The 19,428-nt window shown below is 47.8% G+C and overlaps 1 protein-coding gene and 1 pseudogene across 2 annotated transcripts; both read right to left on the bottom strand.

The window, feature by feature from the left end:
- Positions 1-4,123: 4,123 nt before the first annotated feature.
- On the bottom strand, positions 4,124-5,978 carry LOC140720637 (general transcription factor II-I repeat domain-containing protein 2-like; annotated as a pseudogene).
- A 4,631-nt stretch (positions 5,979-10,609) lies between these two features.
- Positions 10,610-19,404, bottom strand: LOC140720635 (NACHT, LRR and PYD domains-containing protein 12-like). 2 transcript variants are annotated; one of them, XM_073035468.1, is made up of 6 exons: positions 19,031-19,404; positions 17,828-17,914; positions 17,502-17,672; positions 13,062-13,232; positions 12,739-12,906; positions 10,610-12,574 (listed from the first exon to the last, which is right to left on the bottom strand). In XM_073035468.1, exons 1-6 carry the CDS (start codon positions 19,402-19,404, stop codon positions 12,487-12,489), a joined length of 1,059 nt encoding a protein of 352 aa, XP_072891569.1. In that variant the 3' UTR covers positions 10,610-12,486. The 2 variants fall into 2 exon arrangements, with proteins under 2 accessions (XP_072891569.1, XP_072891570.1); XM_073035469.1 differs by lacking the exon at positions 17,502-17,672.
- Between the last annotated feature and the right edge of the window lie 24 nt (positions 19,405-19,428).

Raw genomic sequence — 19,428 nt, 5'->3', positions numbered from 1 at the left:
TAAACTGGTGGGCGGGTGTACAGAGCACTCCATACAGGGTGTTCGCGCCCTTCATGTTTCTGTGTTGGTCTCACAGACTATTAACAAACGAACGCTCCACGTTGTCCTCCCTTTCTGCAGCTGCGATACTATCCCTGGTTTCCCATCACACTCACTTTACACTCTGTTACCCGACCCTGTCCATTTTGAAAAATCTAAAACCCGGGAACGCCCTGAAGCCATTCCTGCCCTTGTGACAGTCGAGTGTCTGTGATTGTTTGGAACAAACTTCAACCAAAGTGACAATCACGCCAGCAGCAATGAGCGATTGTATTGCTACCGACCTGAACTGTATGAAGTCAGCAATCTTCCGCCAATTCTGAAAATCCCGGATGACCAGGCACATGAATGTTTAAATTTATGATATATTTGCCAAACCTGTTCATTGTAAAACGGCTTTATTTGAAAACTCCGCCACTTACCATTAGACACGGGTGTTATCTACACAAATGGCCATTTAATGTAAACACATACGTCATTCCATTCCTCAGCTCTTCTCTGAATTTCCTGTGTCAGTGTATAGATACAACTATTGGTACACATGCTGAGTACTTGCAACATGAACCCAAATTGCTGCAGGATGTATACTGGGGAACTCAAATATCTGTCCTCGAAAAAATAGTTTTGAACTTGCCATTTCAGGGAATGGGCTAAATAGGGCATCCAAAATAATATGAAATTAGCTGATATAGAAAACAACAAAACAATCGATTTTCTGCGGTTTTCCACCTCGGCATCTTTCTGATTGTCGCTGCTGTGCCGAAGCCTTCTGCGGACTCTATTTGCCACAACGATATGTCTTACGGTTAACCCGTTAAATACCAGGATTAAGCCGATGGGTAGCAATGGTGTTAAGATACTGTCCAGTAATTGGTACCCTTTCCACACAGGTGAAGTAGCGTATTCATATGTGGTGGTGCACCGCCATGGCATGTTGTCAATGATGACGTAAGGTTCAAGGGCAAAGTAAACCGGGGCACATCTCCCGCAGCTCACTATAACTACGATCACGATAACCACCATTGCTGTTCTCTCGGTGCAGTATCGCTCACGCAGCCTTCGGCAACATATTGCGATGAAGCGATCGAAGGTAAAACTGACCGTAAACCAAACAGAACAGTCCGTCGTTACAGTCCGAAATATAAGTGTCAGAGCGCATACCGGAGTGATGAGCAGGGATCTGGAATAAATGTAGATATTGTTGGTCTGTTCCACTAAAGCGACAATGACAACCGCCATCAGATCCGCTGTTGCCATTCCAACCAGGTAACGGGTGATGCATTTGGAGAGTCCGCATTTTCCCCGAGATAGGATCACAATCGCCGTTAAGTTAACTGCAAGAAATTTGGAAACAAAATAGAAATTTGGTCAGCTCCCTGAATACCCACATTCTACAGATGCTATGCAGGGTATGGTTTGTTTGGAAGTGGAAAGCGGGAATCCAGTGTGTGCGGTCTCGGTCGCTGCACTCAGGCTGGAGGACAATGACGGATGTGAGTGCCAGTGGATTGGCGATATTCCCACAGTTTAGAGGGAGGCATCCGAGATCCACGACTCACGTACCGGTGAGCGGTCGATCGCTCCTGTAAACAACACCGTTTCCATTATTAGAGGCGAAATAGCTGAAGGGATTGTTTGCAGTGGAGTCAATGAGATATACATCACGAGTTCTCATTTACTGACATAGAAGAACAGACCTATGTGTTGAAAATAGACTGGGCCGTCATTTAAATAAACAGCCACGTTGTTATAAAATCGAAGTTTCTGCACTGATAGAGAATCGGACCTAGAAAAGCAGAAACCAGCATCACTTCAGAAAGCCTAGCGAGGTGAAATTATAAAACAACGACAATATCGACACCAACTTAATTGACAAAAGAAGAAAACACTGCCATCATCGTACTGAAAATGGAAATAAAACCATTAGATGCCTGAATCCTCCATTCCGGAAACACGTTTCAGTCGACGGTAGCATCTGTGCTCAGTAACAGTGCGGATACCGCAGCAGAGTAACGATGGCACCATACATAAAGTAACCAGCTCCGGCATCTTACCGGGGACACCAACCGCTACAAGTGTGGGATAGAAAATGGCCGCAATGTAGTAAATCGCCGCATATCCCATATTCCGTCAGCTGCTCAGATGGACTGGTGATCGGTTTAGCAGACTTTTATGGAGCAGAGAGCAATTCCACTGAGGCAATTAGCGTGGTTGTCACGTCAGGGACATTAGTGACAACCAATTGCACAAACAATTACGTTAAACTATTTTCACTCACTGTTCCCGTGTCATTAATTTGACTCCTCAAGGGACATTGCAATCTATTTACTTTAAAACAAAGTATGATGTGAATTTTCCATGCTATTTTCCATGATACCTGGCTTTAGCAATTAAAATTGGATATTTTTATATCTGTGTTGCTTTTAGTGTCGGCATGCATATTGAAGTCGATTTATCTTGTAACATTTGACGGAGCACATTCGCTTCTGAAATTGAGGGAAGGAGTTTGTTCTGGCGGGTGAAATGGAGAGCACTTCTTTATTAAGGGGGAATATTCATTCATTCTTTTCGTCCGTTCGTTCCAGTCATTCCGGGCGGTGTGAGTGATGGAATAGATATGACAGCTGACATGTGTTACAATAAAATACACTGCACTTACATTCCTCCAAACAATTTAGAAGATCCACAGCGATATTCCAGAGACCTGTGATCAAAAAGGGAACGTGTCCTCGGGAGATTAGCGAGGTCTGTGGGCAGTTTGAAGAACAATGTTTTCCAGCGCAAGCATGGGGTGTTTGGCGGGACCCTGACCTCTTCCAGTGAATGACTTGAACACCCCATACCCGTGACCTGCGATGCAGTCTGTTTAACTTTAAAGATATTCTCAAACCAGCTGCAATTCTACCAGTATTTCGCCATTCATTCTATGTTTGAACAAAAGTAACAAGCAGGTTTTCAGGATATTATTTGCCACGAGGTTGTCTGTTTTTCTCCTGATTTGCTTTCAGGTATATTGTCGTTCATACGAACGTAGAAACATAGAAAACCTACAGCACAATATAGGCCTTTCGGCCCACAAAGTTGTGCCGAACATGCCCCTACCTAAGCAATCACTAGCGTTACACATAGCTCTCTATTTTTCTAAGCGCCATGTACCTATCAAAAAGTCTCTTAAAAGACCCTATCGTATCCACCTCCAGCACCGTTGCTGGCAGCCCATTCCACGCACTCACCACTCTCTGCGAGGAAGACATACCCCCGACATCTCATCTGTACCTACTCCCAAGCACCTTAATCCTTCTGCCCTCTCTGGCAACCATTTCAACCATGGGAAAAAGCCTCTGACTATCCACACGATCAATGCCTCTCATCATCTTATACAACTCTATCAGGTCACCTCTCATCTTCCGTCTCTCCAAGGAGAAAAGGCCAAGTTCACTCAACTGTTTCCATAAGGCAATCGCCACTATGAGTATGTTCAGAACAGCGGATGTGTTCAAGCTCACCTGTCAATCACACTTCCTTCTGCTCCTGCAGTGCACCGCTCCGTGCCGATTGTGGTTCTCGTACCGATGAGCGGCCCTCGGCATATTGGAGAAAGTCTCACCACTCTGATTCCATTGTGGAACCTCGTACTAATGTGCGGCCCTCGGTTGACTCGAGCAAGTAATACCTCTACCTTCAAATCCATTCTCCCAAAGAGAATCACTTCGTGCCTTTCCGGGTTGAAATCCATCTGTAACTTTCCGGCGATGCTCTGCGTCCTGTCACTGTCCTGTTGTAATCTGTGACAAATCTCTATACCAGGGGTGTCAAACTCAAATACACAGTGGGCCAAAATTTAAAAAATCGGTACAAGTCGAGGGCCGGACTGGTTCAGCGTTTATTGCAAAACTTATTGAAATGAATTTATTACACATATTAACCTGGAACTAACAAAGCTTGGGTTATTGCCTACAAAAACAACATTGAACATTAAATAAATAAATAAATAAATCAGTTGCATTTATTTATTATGGCTTTATCTGCAGCTTTTCCGGAGTAATTTCTAATGTAAACATTTTTCCACAGGCCAACACTCTGTGATTCACACTAGTCTAAGCCAGATACTTGGCATCTCATCTTGGATGCAAGTTCATCAATGTTTGGAGTCAGGCTCTGAGCTGAGGAAATCCTCAGAATTGAGTGAAGGTGTTCATCAGAAAGACGACTCCTGTGTGATGTTGTGTTTATCTTCATCGAAGAGAACAGTTGTTCACACAGATATGTGCTGCCAAACATAGAGAGCATTTGAGCAGCTTGAGTACGCAGCTGGGTCATTGTGTCAAGAATGAAACGTAGAAACTGTGCAGCGCCCACCGAGTCATACTTTGCCTTGAGTATGTCACTACATTGGAGTTCAATCAGCTCCATTTGTATGTTGGTTGGTGCGCTTTCCACGTCAGCTGCAATTGGATTACTGAGCAGTTCAAACCTGCTTTTTTGGGCTTCAAAGTCGGCAAATCGCCGTGTGAAGTCGGCACCAAGTATGCTAAGTTTTTCAGCAAACTTTGCACGTGGGAACACTGCGGTAGAAACCTGCTCTTTCATAGCTTGGCAACACGGAAAATGGCTCAAGTTTTCCTGCTGCATCTGCGTCTCCCACAGGCGCAGCTTGGTTTTAAAAGCCCTCACTGCAGCGTACATGTCTGTGATCACACGACCCCGCCCCTGAAGCTGCAGGTTGAGCGCATTGAGATGGCTCGTGATGTCACACAGAAACGCCATTTCACAAAGTAACTTTTTACCCCGGAGCTCTGTTGTGTCTTTCCCTTTGCTTTCCATGAACTGACAGATCTCCTCACGCAACTCGAAACATCTTTTCAGCACTTTTCCTTGGCTTAACCATCGCACCTCTGTGTGATAGGGCAAGTCATTATATTCTGAACCCAACTCCTCCAGAAACGTCTTGAACTCGCGGTGATTCAAACCTTTGCCTCTTATGAAGTTAACTGCTCGTCTTATGGTGCTCATTATATGTTCCATTTTCAAGGCTTTGCCACACAACGACTCCTGGTGTATGATGCAGTGATAAGCTGTCAGCTCACCTGCGCCATTTTCTTCCCGCATCTTCTCCCGGATCCTGCCCACCAATCCACTCTTTTGACCGCACATCGCGGGCGCTCCATCTGTCGTCAGTCCCACAAGTTTATCCCAAGGCAGCCTCATTATATTTACACATCTGGATACCTCTTCAAAGAGATCTTTTCCAGTAGTTGTGCCATGCATTGATCTTAATCCCAAAAGTTCCTCTGTTACACACACACTTGAGTCCACTCCACGAATGAAAATTGACAATTGGGCAGTATCAGAAGTGTCCCTGCTCTCATCCACAGCAAGGGAATATGCGATGAAATCTCTTCCCTTCCCCACCAGCTGTTGTTGTAGATTGGTGGCAAGCTCACGTACACGGTCAGCAACGGTGTTTCTGCTCAGGCTCACATTTGAAAATGCTTGCCTTTTATCTGGGCACACGACGTCGCAAACTTTCATCATGCAGTTTTTAACAAATTCTCCCTCGGTAAAGGGCCGGGCTGATTTAGCGATCTCTGCTGCCACAATAAAACTAGCCTTTACAGCAGCCTCACTTTGTGTTTTGGCTTTTGTGAACATAGCCTGCTGTGAGCCAGACTTCTTTTCAACTCTTCTACCTTCTGGAGCTTCTGTTTCTTGTCCAGATGCTTGCATTTGTCGTGGTGTTTCGTTTCATAGTGTCGTCTTACGTTATATTCTTTAATTACAGCCACACCGTCTCCGCACACAAGACAAACAGGTTTGCCCTTTATATCTGCGAACATATACTCTGCCTCCCACCTGCCTTGAAAACCCCTGTTTTCAAAGTCCACCTTTCGTTCAGCCATTTTTGGGGTGAGGGATAGCTGAAAGTTGACCACACGTGACTAGCGCCATAAGGATGCTGATGAGAGAGTAAGGCAAGCGCGAGCAAAGCACTGGCAGTGCATTGTGGGATTTGTAGTATTAGTAGTGCATGCAATATACCGGCGGGCCAGCTCTAATAGAAATTTTTTTTATTCATTAATGATATTCAGGAAATAAACCAGGGAAACCGAATAAACACTAAAAACCCTGAAAACCTGGTACCTGAATAAACTCAGCATTAGCCATATCATACGCCATAGGCGCTTCGATTACTGTGGCCAGTTTTAATAGTAATTAGATATTATCTCGCGGGCAAAAGCTAATTCCACCGCGGGCCGGATTTGGCCCGCGGGCCTTGAGTTTGACATATATGCTCTAAACCTTTTCTATCCGTGTCCCTGTCCGAGTGTCGTTAATGTACCTGCCTCGACCACTTCCTCCGGCAGCTCCTTCCACAGACGGACCACTCTCTGTGTGAAAAAGTTTCTCCTCGGGTCCCAAGTAAAACTCTAAAACCTGTGCCCTCTGGTTCAAGATTCCCCGACCCTGGGGAAAAGTCTGTTCACATTCACCCTACCTGTGCCCCTCGTGGTTTTACACCCCTCTGTCAGGTCCCCCCCTACGCTCCAGGGAATGAAGTCCCTACCTGCCCGACCTCTCTTCGTAACTCAGCACCTCGAGTCCCGGCGACACCCTCGTAAATCCCCGTGAGCTCCCGCCTCCGGTACATGGTGAACTGTCCGACGATGGCGGTCATGCCAAACGCCGCCTTCACCGCCCCGTCTGCCTGTGACCCCACTTCCAGGGAACCATAAATCTAGGAAAATCCAGGAATCTAGGAATAATGGTTCATAGTTCCCTGAAGGTGGAATCTAATGTGAATAGGGCGGTGAAGAAAGCTTTTGGGATGCTGGCCATTATAAATCAGAGCACTGAGTATAGGAGTTGGGATGTAATGTTAAAATTGTACAAGGCATTGGTGAGGTCAAATTTGGAGTATTGTGTACAGTTCTGGTCACCGAATTATAGGAAAGATGTCAACAGAGTACAGAGATTTACTAGAATGTTACCTGGGTTTCATCACCTAAGTTACAGGGAAAGGTTGAACAAGTTAGGTCTTTATTCTTTGGAGCGTAGAAGGTTGAGGGGGGACTTGATAGAGATATTTAAAATTATGAGGGGGATAGATAGAGTTGACATGGATAGGCTTTTTCCATTGAGAGTAGGGGAGATTCAGACAAGAGGACATGAGTTGAGAGTTAAGGGGCAAAAGTTTAGGGGTAACACGAGGGGGAATTTCTTTACTCAGAGAGTAGTAGCTGCGTGGAAGCAGCTTCCAGTAAAAGTGGTAGAAGCTGGTTCAATTTTGTCATTATGAAAATGGAGAGGAAAGGAATAGAGGGTTATGGATTGAGTGTAGGTCGGTGGGACTCGGTGAGAGTAAGCGTTCGGCACGGACTAGAAGGGCCAAGGCCTGTTTCCGTGCTGTAATTGTTATATGGTTATAAACCAAAACTTGGCGCGTTCCGTTAATTGAAGGCTAAAGTTCCCCGTCTCTCACCCCTCTCCGTCTCTCTTCCCCGGCCAGCTCCACCCATGCCCCTCCCTCCCTCTCTCTCTTTCTCTCTGTCTCTCACCCCATTTCTCTCTCTCTCTCCCCCTCTCCACTCCTCTCTTTCCGTCTGGCTCTCTCCCCCCTCCCATGCTCCCTCCGCTCTGTCACTCCGCCAAACACCGAATCTCGCAGAGGTTTGTCAGTGGGATCACGGTGATCTTGCTGGTCAACTGCCTGGTCTCGCTGGTGATGTCCGTCCTCACGGCCATCGCCAACTGCAGGGACCTCGAGTGCTGCGCCGCACAGCCTCCAGTGGTGAGTGGGATATTCCTGTGCATGGAAGGGGTGTCTGTGGGCGGCGAGGGATGGGGCATGGGTACGAGATGGGGAGGTGAACAGCGTGGGGAGGGAGTAAGAGAGCGGGAGGGGTAGAGAGAGATGGAGGCAGAAAAGGAATAAAAGGGTGCGGAGAGGGGTGGAGAAAGGAGGATAGGGTGGAGAGAGGATGATGGGGTGGGGAGAGGAGTATAGGGTGGAGAGAGGAGGATAGGGTGGGAAGAGGGGTGGAGAGAGGAGGATAGGGTGGAGGGGTGGAGAGAGGATAGGGTGGGGAGAGGGGTGGAGAGAGGAGGATTGGGTGGGGAGAGAGAGGTGGGGGAAGAGATGGAGAGAGAAGAGGGGACAGAGAGAGACGCTGAGGGAGTGGGTCTCATCTCCTCTCCTCACCTTCTCTTTCTCCCCTCCCATCCTCAATCTGACCACTCCCTCTCCCCCACCCCCCTGCAGAAAATGGTTGAGATCCACGCCAACCAGCCTGCACCGCCAGACCTCGCCACCATCTTCTCCGGCAAGCCGGCGCCCACTCCTGCCTTTGACGGGCTCCAGTGATAACACGTCCCCCTACTCCATGGAACAGCCTGAACGATTCGGGCCGAGCAATCTGAGGCTCAGCCCGAAAGAAAAGTCAAAGCAGGACTTTCAAGATTGAGGAGAGGAGCGGGGGCGGGTAACGGTGCTAGCCTCTTCCCGTAGTCACATTCCTCCCCCGTGGGAACCTCCCAGTTCCATCTCCCTTGTTACGAGACACCCTCTCCCACCCTCGGCTCCCGTCACTCCTGAAACACTCCGCTCTCGGTCCCCTCGCTCTCCCCTCTATCACCGCCCATCTCACCCAGGTTGAAGGCCATTTTGTGATGGTTACCAATGACAACCGCTCTCCCACCATTGTAGAATGGGGCAAACCCTTTTCCTCACCTTCCACTCACTTCCCTCCCTGTTTATTCAATCTCAACTCCTCATTCCTCCTCTCCTTCTCCTCGGTGCCCGATCTCCTGACTCTCCATTTAACCTTCTGCCGACAGCCATTGTGTGACAGTGTGAGACCCTCCTTCCCACTTCCTCCACCACGAAGTGTGTCACTCCCTCTGTTACGTACTCATGACAGTGGTACCCTTGTCACGTGACTGGGGTTGAAGTTATACTGGACTTGAGGTAATGGTCTTGTGATGGTGGAGTGATGTCATTTTCCCGCCAGTAGAGATCATGTGACAGTTTTTTTTTACAGGGTATAAAAGGAAGACCCCACCCTGTCAGGTGGGGCAGTTCGTGGCTGGATTTGCCATGTTGACTTCATGCCACTGCGTGATTTAATGTGATGACGCAGTTTAGTTGAAAAATGAAGTTTTATCTAATGCCTAAAGTTTAAAAGGTCATTTTGCCAGCAGTTTCTTTACAATACTGTTGGTTAAGAATCAGTGGAGAGTGAAGATCGGAGTTCGGGAGTTAAAGATCGAGGAGAATCGATTTTCGACGGTGGAATGGGTTCGACCTTGTGTGATCCTCATTCGGAAAGATTTCGTTGACTGTTCTCGTGTTAATCTCTGCGGGATAGCAGCAAATTGAGGACAGTGTGATAAAGGAAAGGTCAGTGCCTTTAAGCCGTTACGTTTCATAAAATTCTTCGTGGGAAGAGTTCAACTTTGGAAACTGAAGGAAAACGACGTGGAAGAGAATTTAAATCACCTTAAAAAGTCTCTCCTTTTAAATGGATTGTGAGCATTTTGAACTTTTGGCATACCACTTTTAAAGAACTGTTTTTGCAACATCGCTTTAAGAACTGTTAAGCTGCCGCACAGCAGCTGTTTTCCGGTTACATTAGTGTTTGTTTACTTTTGGGGGGTTTGTTTTCAGTGTTTAATAAACGTGTTATTTGTTATAAAAACCCTTGCCTAACTCACATATATTTGTTGCCTGAATACGTAACACCTCACACTCACCATCTTGTCACCCTCCTTCCCAACCCGTCACTCGCAAACCGTTTCCCTCCCTCCCCTCGCTCTCCTCTCCCCGCCATCTCGATGCTCTGCATCGTATGCTGTTTGGGGCCAACCGTTTTACGATGCCAATCTTCACCTCTCCTCATCGCCCTCTGACTCTCTGTTACCCAGTGTCACTCCCCTACTCACCCCGTCACTCCTGACACCCTCCCCTCTCTGGCCCCTTGTCCTTTCTCCCGTCATCCACCACATCCTGGGTGGTGAACATTTTCTGATGGGAAATTCTGCTCCCGCACCCAATCCCTTCCCTCCGTCGTTGAGTGAGTCGCTCCTCTCTCCCTCTGTTGGGACACTCAACTCTCTGTCTCATCAGCCCTGGCAGCGTCCCCGACAACCCCCCCCCCCCCGCTACCCCTTGCCTCCGAGCACACCCCCTTCCTTGCAGCTTGTCTTATTTGCGAAGGCAATTGTCACCACCCATTCATCTTCCACTATTGAAAATGTCACTCCCCCACACTCCACATCCTGTCCAATCAGACCACTCCCTCCCATCCCATTACATCCTCTCCCTGCCCATTACATACCCTCCCTCTCCCTTCCTGTCGTTTCACTCCTCCTCACCCCGTCTTTGTCTTCTCCATGTCGGCCACCAGTTTGTGACAGGAACTTTCACCCCTCCCCTTTCCGTCCCCTATTGAGTCAGTGACTTTGCTACACTCACCATCTCATCAGTCCATTCCTCGTCCCGTCACTCCTCTTCCTCCCAAACCCCTCACCCTCCTCCCCAAAGCCCACATGTATATGTGTATGAGTGAATATCTGAGATATATACAATAGTTTATTCAATGACAAAATTATTGGACTTAAAACATATATACAACACCCAGGACTATATAAAACACAAATTAAAATACTGTTATTACAATCAATAACACACTCGATCCTGGGATTGTATCCATGGGCACCGCATGTTCCTTCGCCATAGATTCTGTGTGTGACAGTGGCCATTGTAAGCCAGTGTCTCACTCCATCCCTGGTGGCCACATTAACCAAGGATTCGCCCATTTTAAATCAGTGCGTCCCTCCCTCTCTTGTGCTCACTTCTACCAAAGCCGCCACTCTCTCCCCAGCGGCCATTTCAAGTGAAGCTTCGGACATCCCACCTCTCCCGGAAGTTCCCAGAGTCTCCCGCATATTGATAGTGGCTCCCTGACACCCGCAAATTATATACAATCTCCCGCAAATCGATTTTTTTGAGAGGGGGAGGGAGAGGGATGGAGCGCTCTATGGCAGAGTATTAAAAAAAAAGAAAATACAAAATGTACTTCACCCCAGACTACACTAAAGTGTACCCCTGCCTAATAGGGGTCAGGAATACTGACAGTGTTGCTCGCTGCACTGTTTGCAACAGTGACTTTTCTATTGCTCATGGTGGGTTAAATCACTGTTGAAGTGAGTTTAACGGGTGTCATTCGTTCATTAGCATAGCTAACGTTATTTAAACTAGCTGGCTGGCTGCTAAGGAGCTACACTATTGCAGACATCCCACCTCTCCCAGGAGTTCCGGGAGTCTCCCGCAAATTGATGGTGTCTGCTTCCCTGAAATGAGATTTTGCAGGGTGGGATTAATTGAGTGATGGAATGGTGCAGACGGAGCTTCACTGTGTGTTTGGCACTGCAAGTGTGTGATGGGACGGTGTGGAGGGAAATTCACTCTGTGTCTGACCCAGGGAGTGTGTGATGGGATGGTGTGGAGGGAGATTCACTCTGTGTCTGACCCCGGAAGTGTGTGATGGGACCGTGTGGACGGAGATTCACTCTGTGTCTGACCCTGGGAGTGTGTGATGGGACGATGTGGAGGGAGATTCACTCTGTGTCTGACCCCGGGAGTGTGTGATGGGACGGTGTGGAGGGAGATTCACTCTGTGTCTGACCCCGGGAGTGTGAGATGGGACGGTGTGGAGGGAGGGTCACTCTGTGTCTGACCCTGGGAGTATGTGATGGGATGGTGTGGAGGGAGATTCACTCTGTGTCTGGTCCCGGGTGTGAGTAAATTTACAAATGTAAGTTAAACAACGTGTGAGCTGCTGACGTGTGGGAATAAATAAGTTTCTCCTGACTCACTCACAGTCACACACAATTAACTGACCAGCGACAAGGAGTGACAGTTTCAATAATCAGTCCCGTTTCTCACCCTCACTCTGCATCGGGGAACCGATGATTATAAAATCACACTTCAGGGCCGTGTCCGGGATCGCTGCAGATCCAGGATCACTGCCGAGGGATTTGTCAATTTAACATCATTATATCGGCCAGGCTGCCGAATGCACAGTCCTCAGCAAAGGGAGCAAAAGGATTCTCTCCCGGGATAATCCCACCCCGGGACACCGGTGTCCCAGACTGAGCCCCGGCCCCCGGGCTCTTCCTGTCTTGGTAAATCCCCGGGGTGTCACGTGGGGGAGTCTCGAACACTCACATCCGGCGGAAGCTGCGCCGCCAGACAACAGGCGGAAACACGTCACTGCGGGACCGCTCTGAGCGACACACAGAGCGAGACCTGAGCCGGTTCCATTCAAACCGCTGGGAATCACCCCCGGTGCGCAGCCATTAAAGGTAAGGGCGGGAGTTAAAGGGGCGGGCGGGGAATCGGCCAAATGTCCCCATCCTGTGGGCGGGAATGTTCACACATTCAGATGTTCACACGGTCACTCTCAGTCCGGGTCTGGGTTCCTGCAGAGATCTCAGTTCCTTCCCCCCTGTTTCACTGAACTGATTCATCCCCAGCCTGAAAGAGATGGAAGAATAAATATGAAATAAACAGATTACACAACAGTGTCAGTAACAGGGGACTGGGGTTAATGTTTCACCAGCACTCACAGACAAATATCACCAGAAAACCCGTGGATCCACTGATATTTTATCACATTGAACATTAACACAAACACTCACTCGATCCGCTCCAGACTCGGGAGGGTCAGTATGAGGCGGCGGAGAGTGGGGACAGATTGGTCTGTCAGTGAGTTTAATCCCAGGTCCAGCTCCGTCAGTGATTGGTTTGTACTGAGAGCGGAGACGAGATCCTTGACACCAGAATCTGTGAGAACGACATTGTGCAGCCTGGAGATGAGAGAGAGTGATGGTGAAGGACACAGAGGGACAGGAGACGGTACAATTCCACAGTGTTTATCAGTAACACAATTACTGATCACATTAATGTTCAGTGTCAGACACCCAGTGACTGTAAACACAATCTCCCACAGTCTGGTACTTACCACAGTCTCTGTATTTTACACTCTGGGTTCCTCAGAGCCGCAGACACCAGTTTCACTCCTGAATCTCCCAGTTTATTAACACTCAGGTCCAGCTCCGTCAGTGATGGGTTTGTACTGAGAGCAAAGATGAGATCCTCGGCACTAGAATCTGAGAGACCGACATCCCTCAGCCTGGAGATGAGAGAGAGAGTGAGGATGAAGGACACAGAGAGACAGGAGATGGTACAAATCTCCAGTGTTTATTAGTAACACAATTACTGATTTTTTCCTTCAGCACGACTGTGCAAGTCAGCCAGTGAGAACAGCGAGATGAGTTTAAAAGGGAGACAGATTTACAGAGTGAGCGTCAGAGGAGTGGTTGACAGAGTAGGAAGGCTTTGGATCAATGGGGCTTCGGCGATAAAGGGTCCAGGCGAGGTAGGTTATCTGTTTACAATACAGACAGAGAGTATGTGTGTGAGGCTGGTTTTCTGTGCTCGGTGTCAGATGTGGGAGACGGCAACATCTGCGCCCAGTGTGTTGAGTTGCAGCTCCTTAGGGACCACATTTGGGAACTGGAGATGCAGCTCGATGACTTTGTCTGGTCAGGGAGAGCGAGGAGGTGATAGAGAGGAGTTACAGGCAGGTGGTCAGACCGGGGCCACGGGAGACTGAAGATGTGGGTCACAGTCAGGAGAGGGAAGGACAAGAGGCAGGTACTAGAGAGTGCCCCTGTGGCTGTACCCCTTGACAATAAGTACTCCTGTTTGAGTACTGCTGGAGGGGGTGACAGCCTGGGGGGTGGGGTGATGAAGCAACAGTGGCCGTGCCTCTGGCACAGAGTCTGGCCCTGTGGTTCAGAAGGGTAGGGAAAGGAAGAGGATGGCAGTAGAGATAGAGGACTCTATAGTTAGGGGGTCAGACAGGCGATTCTTTGAATGCAGGAAAGAAACACAGATGGTAGTTTGACTCCCAGGTGCCAGGGTCCGGGATGTTTCTGATCGCATCCAAGATATCCTGCAGTGGGATGGAGAACCGCCTGAGGTCGTGATACATATTGGTACCAATGACATAGGTAGGAAAAGGGAGGAGGTCCTGAAAACAGACTACAGGGCATTCGGATGTAAGTTGAGAAGCAGGACCTCAAAGGTAGTAATCTCGGGATTACTGCCTGTGCAACGCAACAGTGAGAATAGGAATAGGATGAGGTGGAGGATAAATGCATGGCTGAGGGATTGGGGCAGGAGGCAGGGATTCAAGTTTCTGGATCATTGGGACCTCTTTTGGAGCAGGTGTGACCTGTACAAAAAGGATGGGTTGTACTTGTATCCCAGGGGGACCAATATCCTGGTGGGGAGATTTGCTAAAGTTACTGGGGAGAGTTTAAACTAGAATTGCTGGGGGGGGGGGGGGGGGGAGGGAACCAAATTGATGCGACGGAGGACAGGGAGGTTGGCTCAGAAACAGAGAAAATTTGGAGACAGTGCGAGAGGGAGGATAGGCAAGTGGTAGAGAATGGAAGCACTCAGTCTGATGGTTTGAGATGTGTCTATTTTAAAGTGAGGTGTATCATGAATAAAGAGCATGAGCTTAGAGCGTGGATCAGCTCTTGGAGATATGATGTGGTGGCCATTACAGAGACTTGGATGGTGCAGGGACAGGAATGGCTACTTCAAGTGCCAAACTTTAGAAGTTTCAGAAAGGATAGGGAGGGAGGCAAAAGAGGTAGGAGCATGACGCTGTTGATCAGAGATAGTGTCACGGCTGCAGAAAAGGAGGAGGTTATGGAGGGGTTGTCTATGGAGTCTCTGTGGGTGGAAGTTAGGAACAGGACGGGGGTCAATAAATCTACTGGTTGTTTTTTTATAGACCACCCAACAGTAACAGGGACATCGAGGAGCAGATAGGGAGACAGATTCCGGCAAGGTCTAATAATAACAGGGATTATAAAGTGTGAGATTTTAATTTCCCAAATATTGACTGGCATCTCCCCAGAGTGAGGGGTTTAGATGGAGTGGAGTTTGTTAGGTGTGTTCAGGAAGGTTTCCTGACACAACATGTAGATAAGTCTACAAGAGGAGAGGCTGTACTTGATCTGGTATTGGGAAATGAACCTGGTCAGGTGTCAGGTCTCTCAGTGGGAGAACATTTTGGAGACAGTGATCAGAATTCTCTCTCTTTTACCATAGCATTAGAGAGAGATAGGAACAGGCAAGTTCGGGAAACCTTTAATTGGAGTAAGGGGAACTATGAGGCTATCAGGCTGGAACTTGTAAGCATAAATTGGAAACTAATGTTCGCAGGGAAACATACCGAAGAAATGTAGAAAATGTTCAGGGGATATTTGCGTGGGGTTCTGAGTAGGTACATTCCAATGAGACATGGAAAGGATGGTAGGGTACAAGATCCGTGGTGTACAAAGGCCGTTGTAAATCTAGTCAAGAAGAAGATCTTACGAAAGATTCAAAAAATGAGGTAATGATATGACTCTGGAAGATTATAAGGCTAGCAGAAAGGAGCTTAAGAATGAAATCAGGAGAGCTAGATGGGGCCATGAGAAGGCCTTGGCGGACAGGATTAAGGAAAACCCCAAATCATTCTGCAAGTATGTGAAGAGCAAGAGATTAAGATATGAGAGAATAGGACGAATCAAGTGTGACAATGGAAAAGAGCGTATGGAACCGGAGAAAATAGTGGAGGTATTTAATGAATCATTTGCTTCAGTATTCATGACGGTAACGGACCTTGGCAATTGTAGGGGTGACTTGCAGTGGACTGAAAAGCTTGAGAATGTAGATATTAAGAGAGAGGATGTGCTGGAGCGTTTGTAAAGCTTCAAGTTGGATAGGTCACGGGAGATGACAGGATGTACCCAGGCTACTGTGGGAAGTGAGTGAGGAGATTGCTGAGCCTCTGGCAATGATCTCTGCATCATCAATGAGGATGGGAGAGGCTCTGGAGGATTGGAGGGTCGCGGATGTTGTTCCCTTATTCAGAAAAGGGAGTAGGGATAGCCCAGAAAATTATAGGCTAGTGAGTCTTAAAGTCATCAACTAAGTAGATGGAGAAGATCCTGAGGGGTAGGATTTATGAACATCTGGAGAGGCAAAATATGATTAGGAATAGTCAACATGGCTTTGTCAATGGCAGGTCGTGCCTTACGAACTTGATTGAATTTTTTGAGAATGTGACTAAGCACATTAATGAAGGAAAAGCAGTAGATGTAGTGTATATGGGTTTTGGCAAGGCATTTGATAAGGTACCCCATGCAAGGCTTATTGAGAAAGTAAGGAGGCATGGGATCCAAGGGGACGTTGCTTTGTGGATCCAGAACTGGCTTGCCAACAGAAGGCAAAGAGTGGTTGTAGACGGGTCATATTCTGTATTGAGGTCAATGACCAGTGATGTGCCTCAGAGATCTGTTCTGGGACACTCAACCTTTGTGATTTTTATAAATGACCTGGATGAGGAAGTGGAGGGATAGGTTAGTAAATTTGCTGATGACACGAAGGTTAGTGGTGTTATGGATAGTGTGGAGGGCTGTCAGAGGTTACAGCGGGGCATTGATAGGATGCAAAACTGTGTTGAGAAGTGGCAGATGGAGTTCAACCCAAATAAGTGTGAGGTGGTTCATTTTGGTAGGTCAAATATGATGGCAGACTCTTGGCAGTGGAGGATCAGAGGGATCTTGGGTTCTGAGTCCATAGGTCACTCAAAGCTGCTACGCAGGTTGACTCTGTAGTTAAAAAGGCATACGGTATATTGGCTTTAATCAGACATGGGATTGAGTTTAAGAGCCGAGAGATAATGCTGCAGCTATATAGAACCCTGGTCAGACCCCACTTGGAGTATTGTGCTCAATTCTGGTCGCCTCACTATAGGAAGGATGTGGAAACCATAGAAAGGGTGCAGAGGAGATTTAGAAGGATTTTGCCTGGATTGGGGAGTATGCCTTATCAGGATAGTTTGAGTGAACTTGGCCTTTTCTCTTGGAGTGACAGAAGATGAGAGGTGACTCGATAGAAGTGTACAAGATAATGAGAGGCATTGATTGTGTGGATAGTCAGAGGCTTTTCCCCAGGGCTGAACTGGCTAGAATGACAGGGCATATTTTTAAGGCACTTGGAAGCAGGTGCCTTATATCAGAAGATATCAGGGGTAAGTTTCTAACAGAGAGAGTACTGAGTGCATAGAGTGGGCTCCCGGCAGCAGCAGTGGAGGTGGAAACGATAGAGTCTTTAAGAGACTCCTGGATGGCTACATGGAGCCCAGAATAATAGAGGGCTATGGTAAAGCCTAGGTAGTTCTCAGGTAGGGACATGTTCGGCACAGCTTTGTGAGCTGAAAGGCCTGTATTGTTCTGTAGGTTTTCTACGTTTCTTTGTTTCTACTGATCACATTAATGTTCAGTGTCAGACACCCAGTGACTGTAAACACCATCTCCCACAGTCTGGTACTTACCCCAGTTTCTGTATTTTACACTCCGGGTTCCTCAGAGCCACAGATACCAGTTTAACTCCTGAATCTCCCAGTTTATTACCACTCAGGTCCAGCTCCGTCAGTGATGAGTTTGTACTAAGAGCGGTCGTGATGTCCTCGGCACCAGAATCTGTGAGACCGACATTGTGCAGCCTGGAGGTGAAAGAGAGTGAGGGTGAAGGACACAGAGAGACAGGATAAGGTACAAATCCCCAGTGTTTATCAGTAACACAATTACTGATCACATTAATGTTCAGTGTCAGACACCCAGTGACTGTAAACACAATCTCCCACAGTCTGGCACTTACCACAGTTTCTGTATTTTACACTCTGGGTTCCTCAGAGCCGCAGACACCAGTTTCACTCCTGAATCTCCCAGTTTGTTCTGCCCTAGTCTAAACACAAACAGACAAATTGATGAACAAAGTGATTCCAACAGTGGTTCTGAGGGAATTTCTCTCACTCGGATATTTCTGGAAACATTAAACCCTTCAGTAAATCACTGATCGGAGTTCCCATCACTGTCAATGTCCTTCACTGCCCAACTCCAGGGGATTCACCTAACATCAGTAATTTAGTCTGTCAGTGTGACCCTGTAACCTCCACATATTCCGTCTCATTCCCCGAAGGTTAGAAAACTGTTCCTGATGTGAGAGTGTCAGAAGGAGCAGGTTTGAAGAGTGAAAGTCTCACAGTGAGGAAGATTTGTTTGTGGGAAAGTGTCGATGGGAGATGGTGGAAGTGAACTCACCTGAGGAAAAGGGATAGGAAGAGAAAATCTGCAGGAGGAAGGAGAATGGGAAAGAGACCCCAAAGGAGGAAGGAGAAGGGGTCCCACAGATGGAAGGAGGGGAGATCCCACAGGAGGAAGATGGATGGGGAGGAGAGGTCCACAGGAGGGTACCGTTGGGAAAAGATAAAACAACAAGACGAGATTTCAGAAATAGATTGTACGGGAGGGGTGTGTCTGAACTGTGGCCCACAATCGGGAGAGGAGATGCGCCCATGGGTTCTGGGTATCTGGTAGTGAGCACAGTCACACAGGTGGACTGATGGTGATAGTCACACACGGGGAAGGGCAGGGGAGGACAATCTCACAATGGTATTTCTTTCCTTCTCACTGGGACAGTCTGCTGACGGTCTCTTGTCCCACACCGGGAAGGGGGTGTGAATCTCTGACCCACCTGCCACAGTCAGTGTCGGTCTGGGTGTCAGTAACAGTGAGAAGGAACATTGTCAATGGACGTGTCACAGGCAGCGAGAAACACGGCCATTCCTGTGATTTACTACCATTAAACCAATGGCCGTTGTTCACTGATCTGATGAAGTCTCCAACATCCCTTCACAAGGAACCACAGAACCCTCCCATCCTTGGGGAATTATTGATCGATACCCTGGCATTTGTCACAATTCTTTACAATCTGATTTACTAGTTTTACCCAAATCCCTTTACAGTGAAGCAACACAATGGAACAGTTTCACAGTTCAGAGTGAGAGATAAATCAAGTTACCTCAACTCCTGGCACTTGTGCAGCCCGGGTCCCAGCCGCTGGATTCCTTCACACTGAATGTGGCAGAGAGCCAGATCGAGGTGTTTTATTGTATCACAGAGTCCGATGGCATGAGACAGGACCGCGCAGTCAATCGGGGTCAGTGTCATTCCACGGAATGAAAGTGTTTCCACAGATCCCAGTGCGGCCTGAGCCAGTCCACGATTCTGAGACTCAAACAGGTAGTGCAAAGTGTTCAGGACGCTCCTTTTACCAGCTTCACTCTCTTTGTTTCCCATCTGGCGTTTAACCTCCTCCTTCACCCAGTCAATCACCCGGCAGGTTGTTTCATGAGGAAATGGACCCAGAAACTCCTCCAAGCCCCGAGCTGTCATTGGAGAGGAGAGACCAGCAACAAA

The sequence above is a fragment of the Hemitrygon akajei genome, unplaced genomic scaffold, assembly GCF_048418815.1.
Source record: "Hemitrygon akajei unplaced genomic scaffold, sHemAka1.3 Scf000045, whole genome shotgun sequence".
NCBI classification, from domain to species: Eukaryota; Metazoa; Chordata; class Chondrichthyes; order Myliobatiformes; family Dasyatidae; genus Hemitrygon; species Hemitrygon akajei.
The sequence above is the reverse complement of the archived record's forward strand: the minus strand, read 5'-3'. Positions and strand labels throughout refer to the sequence as shown.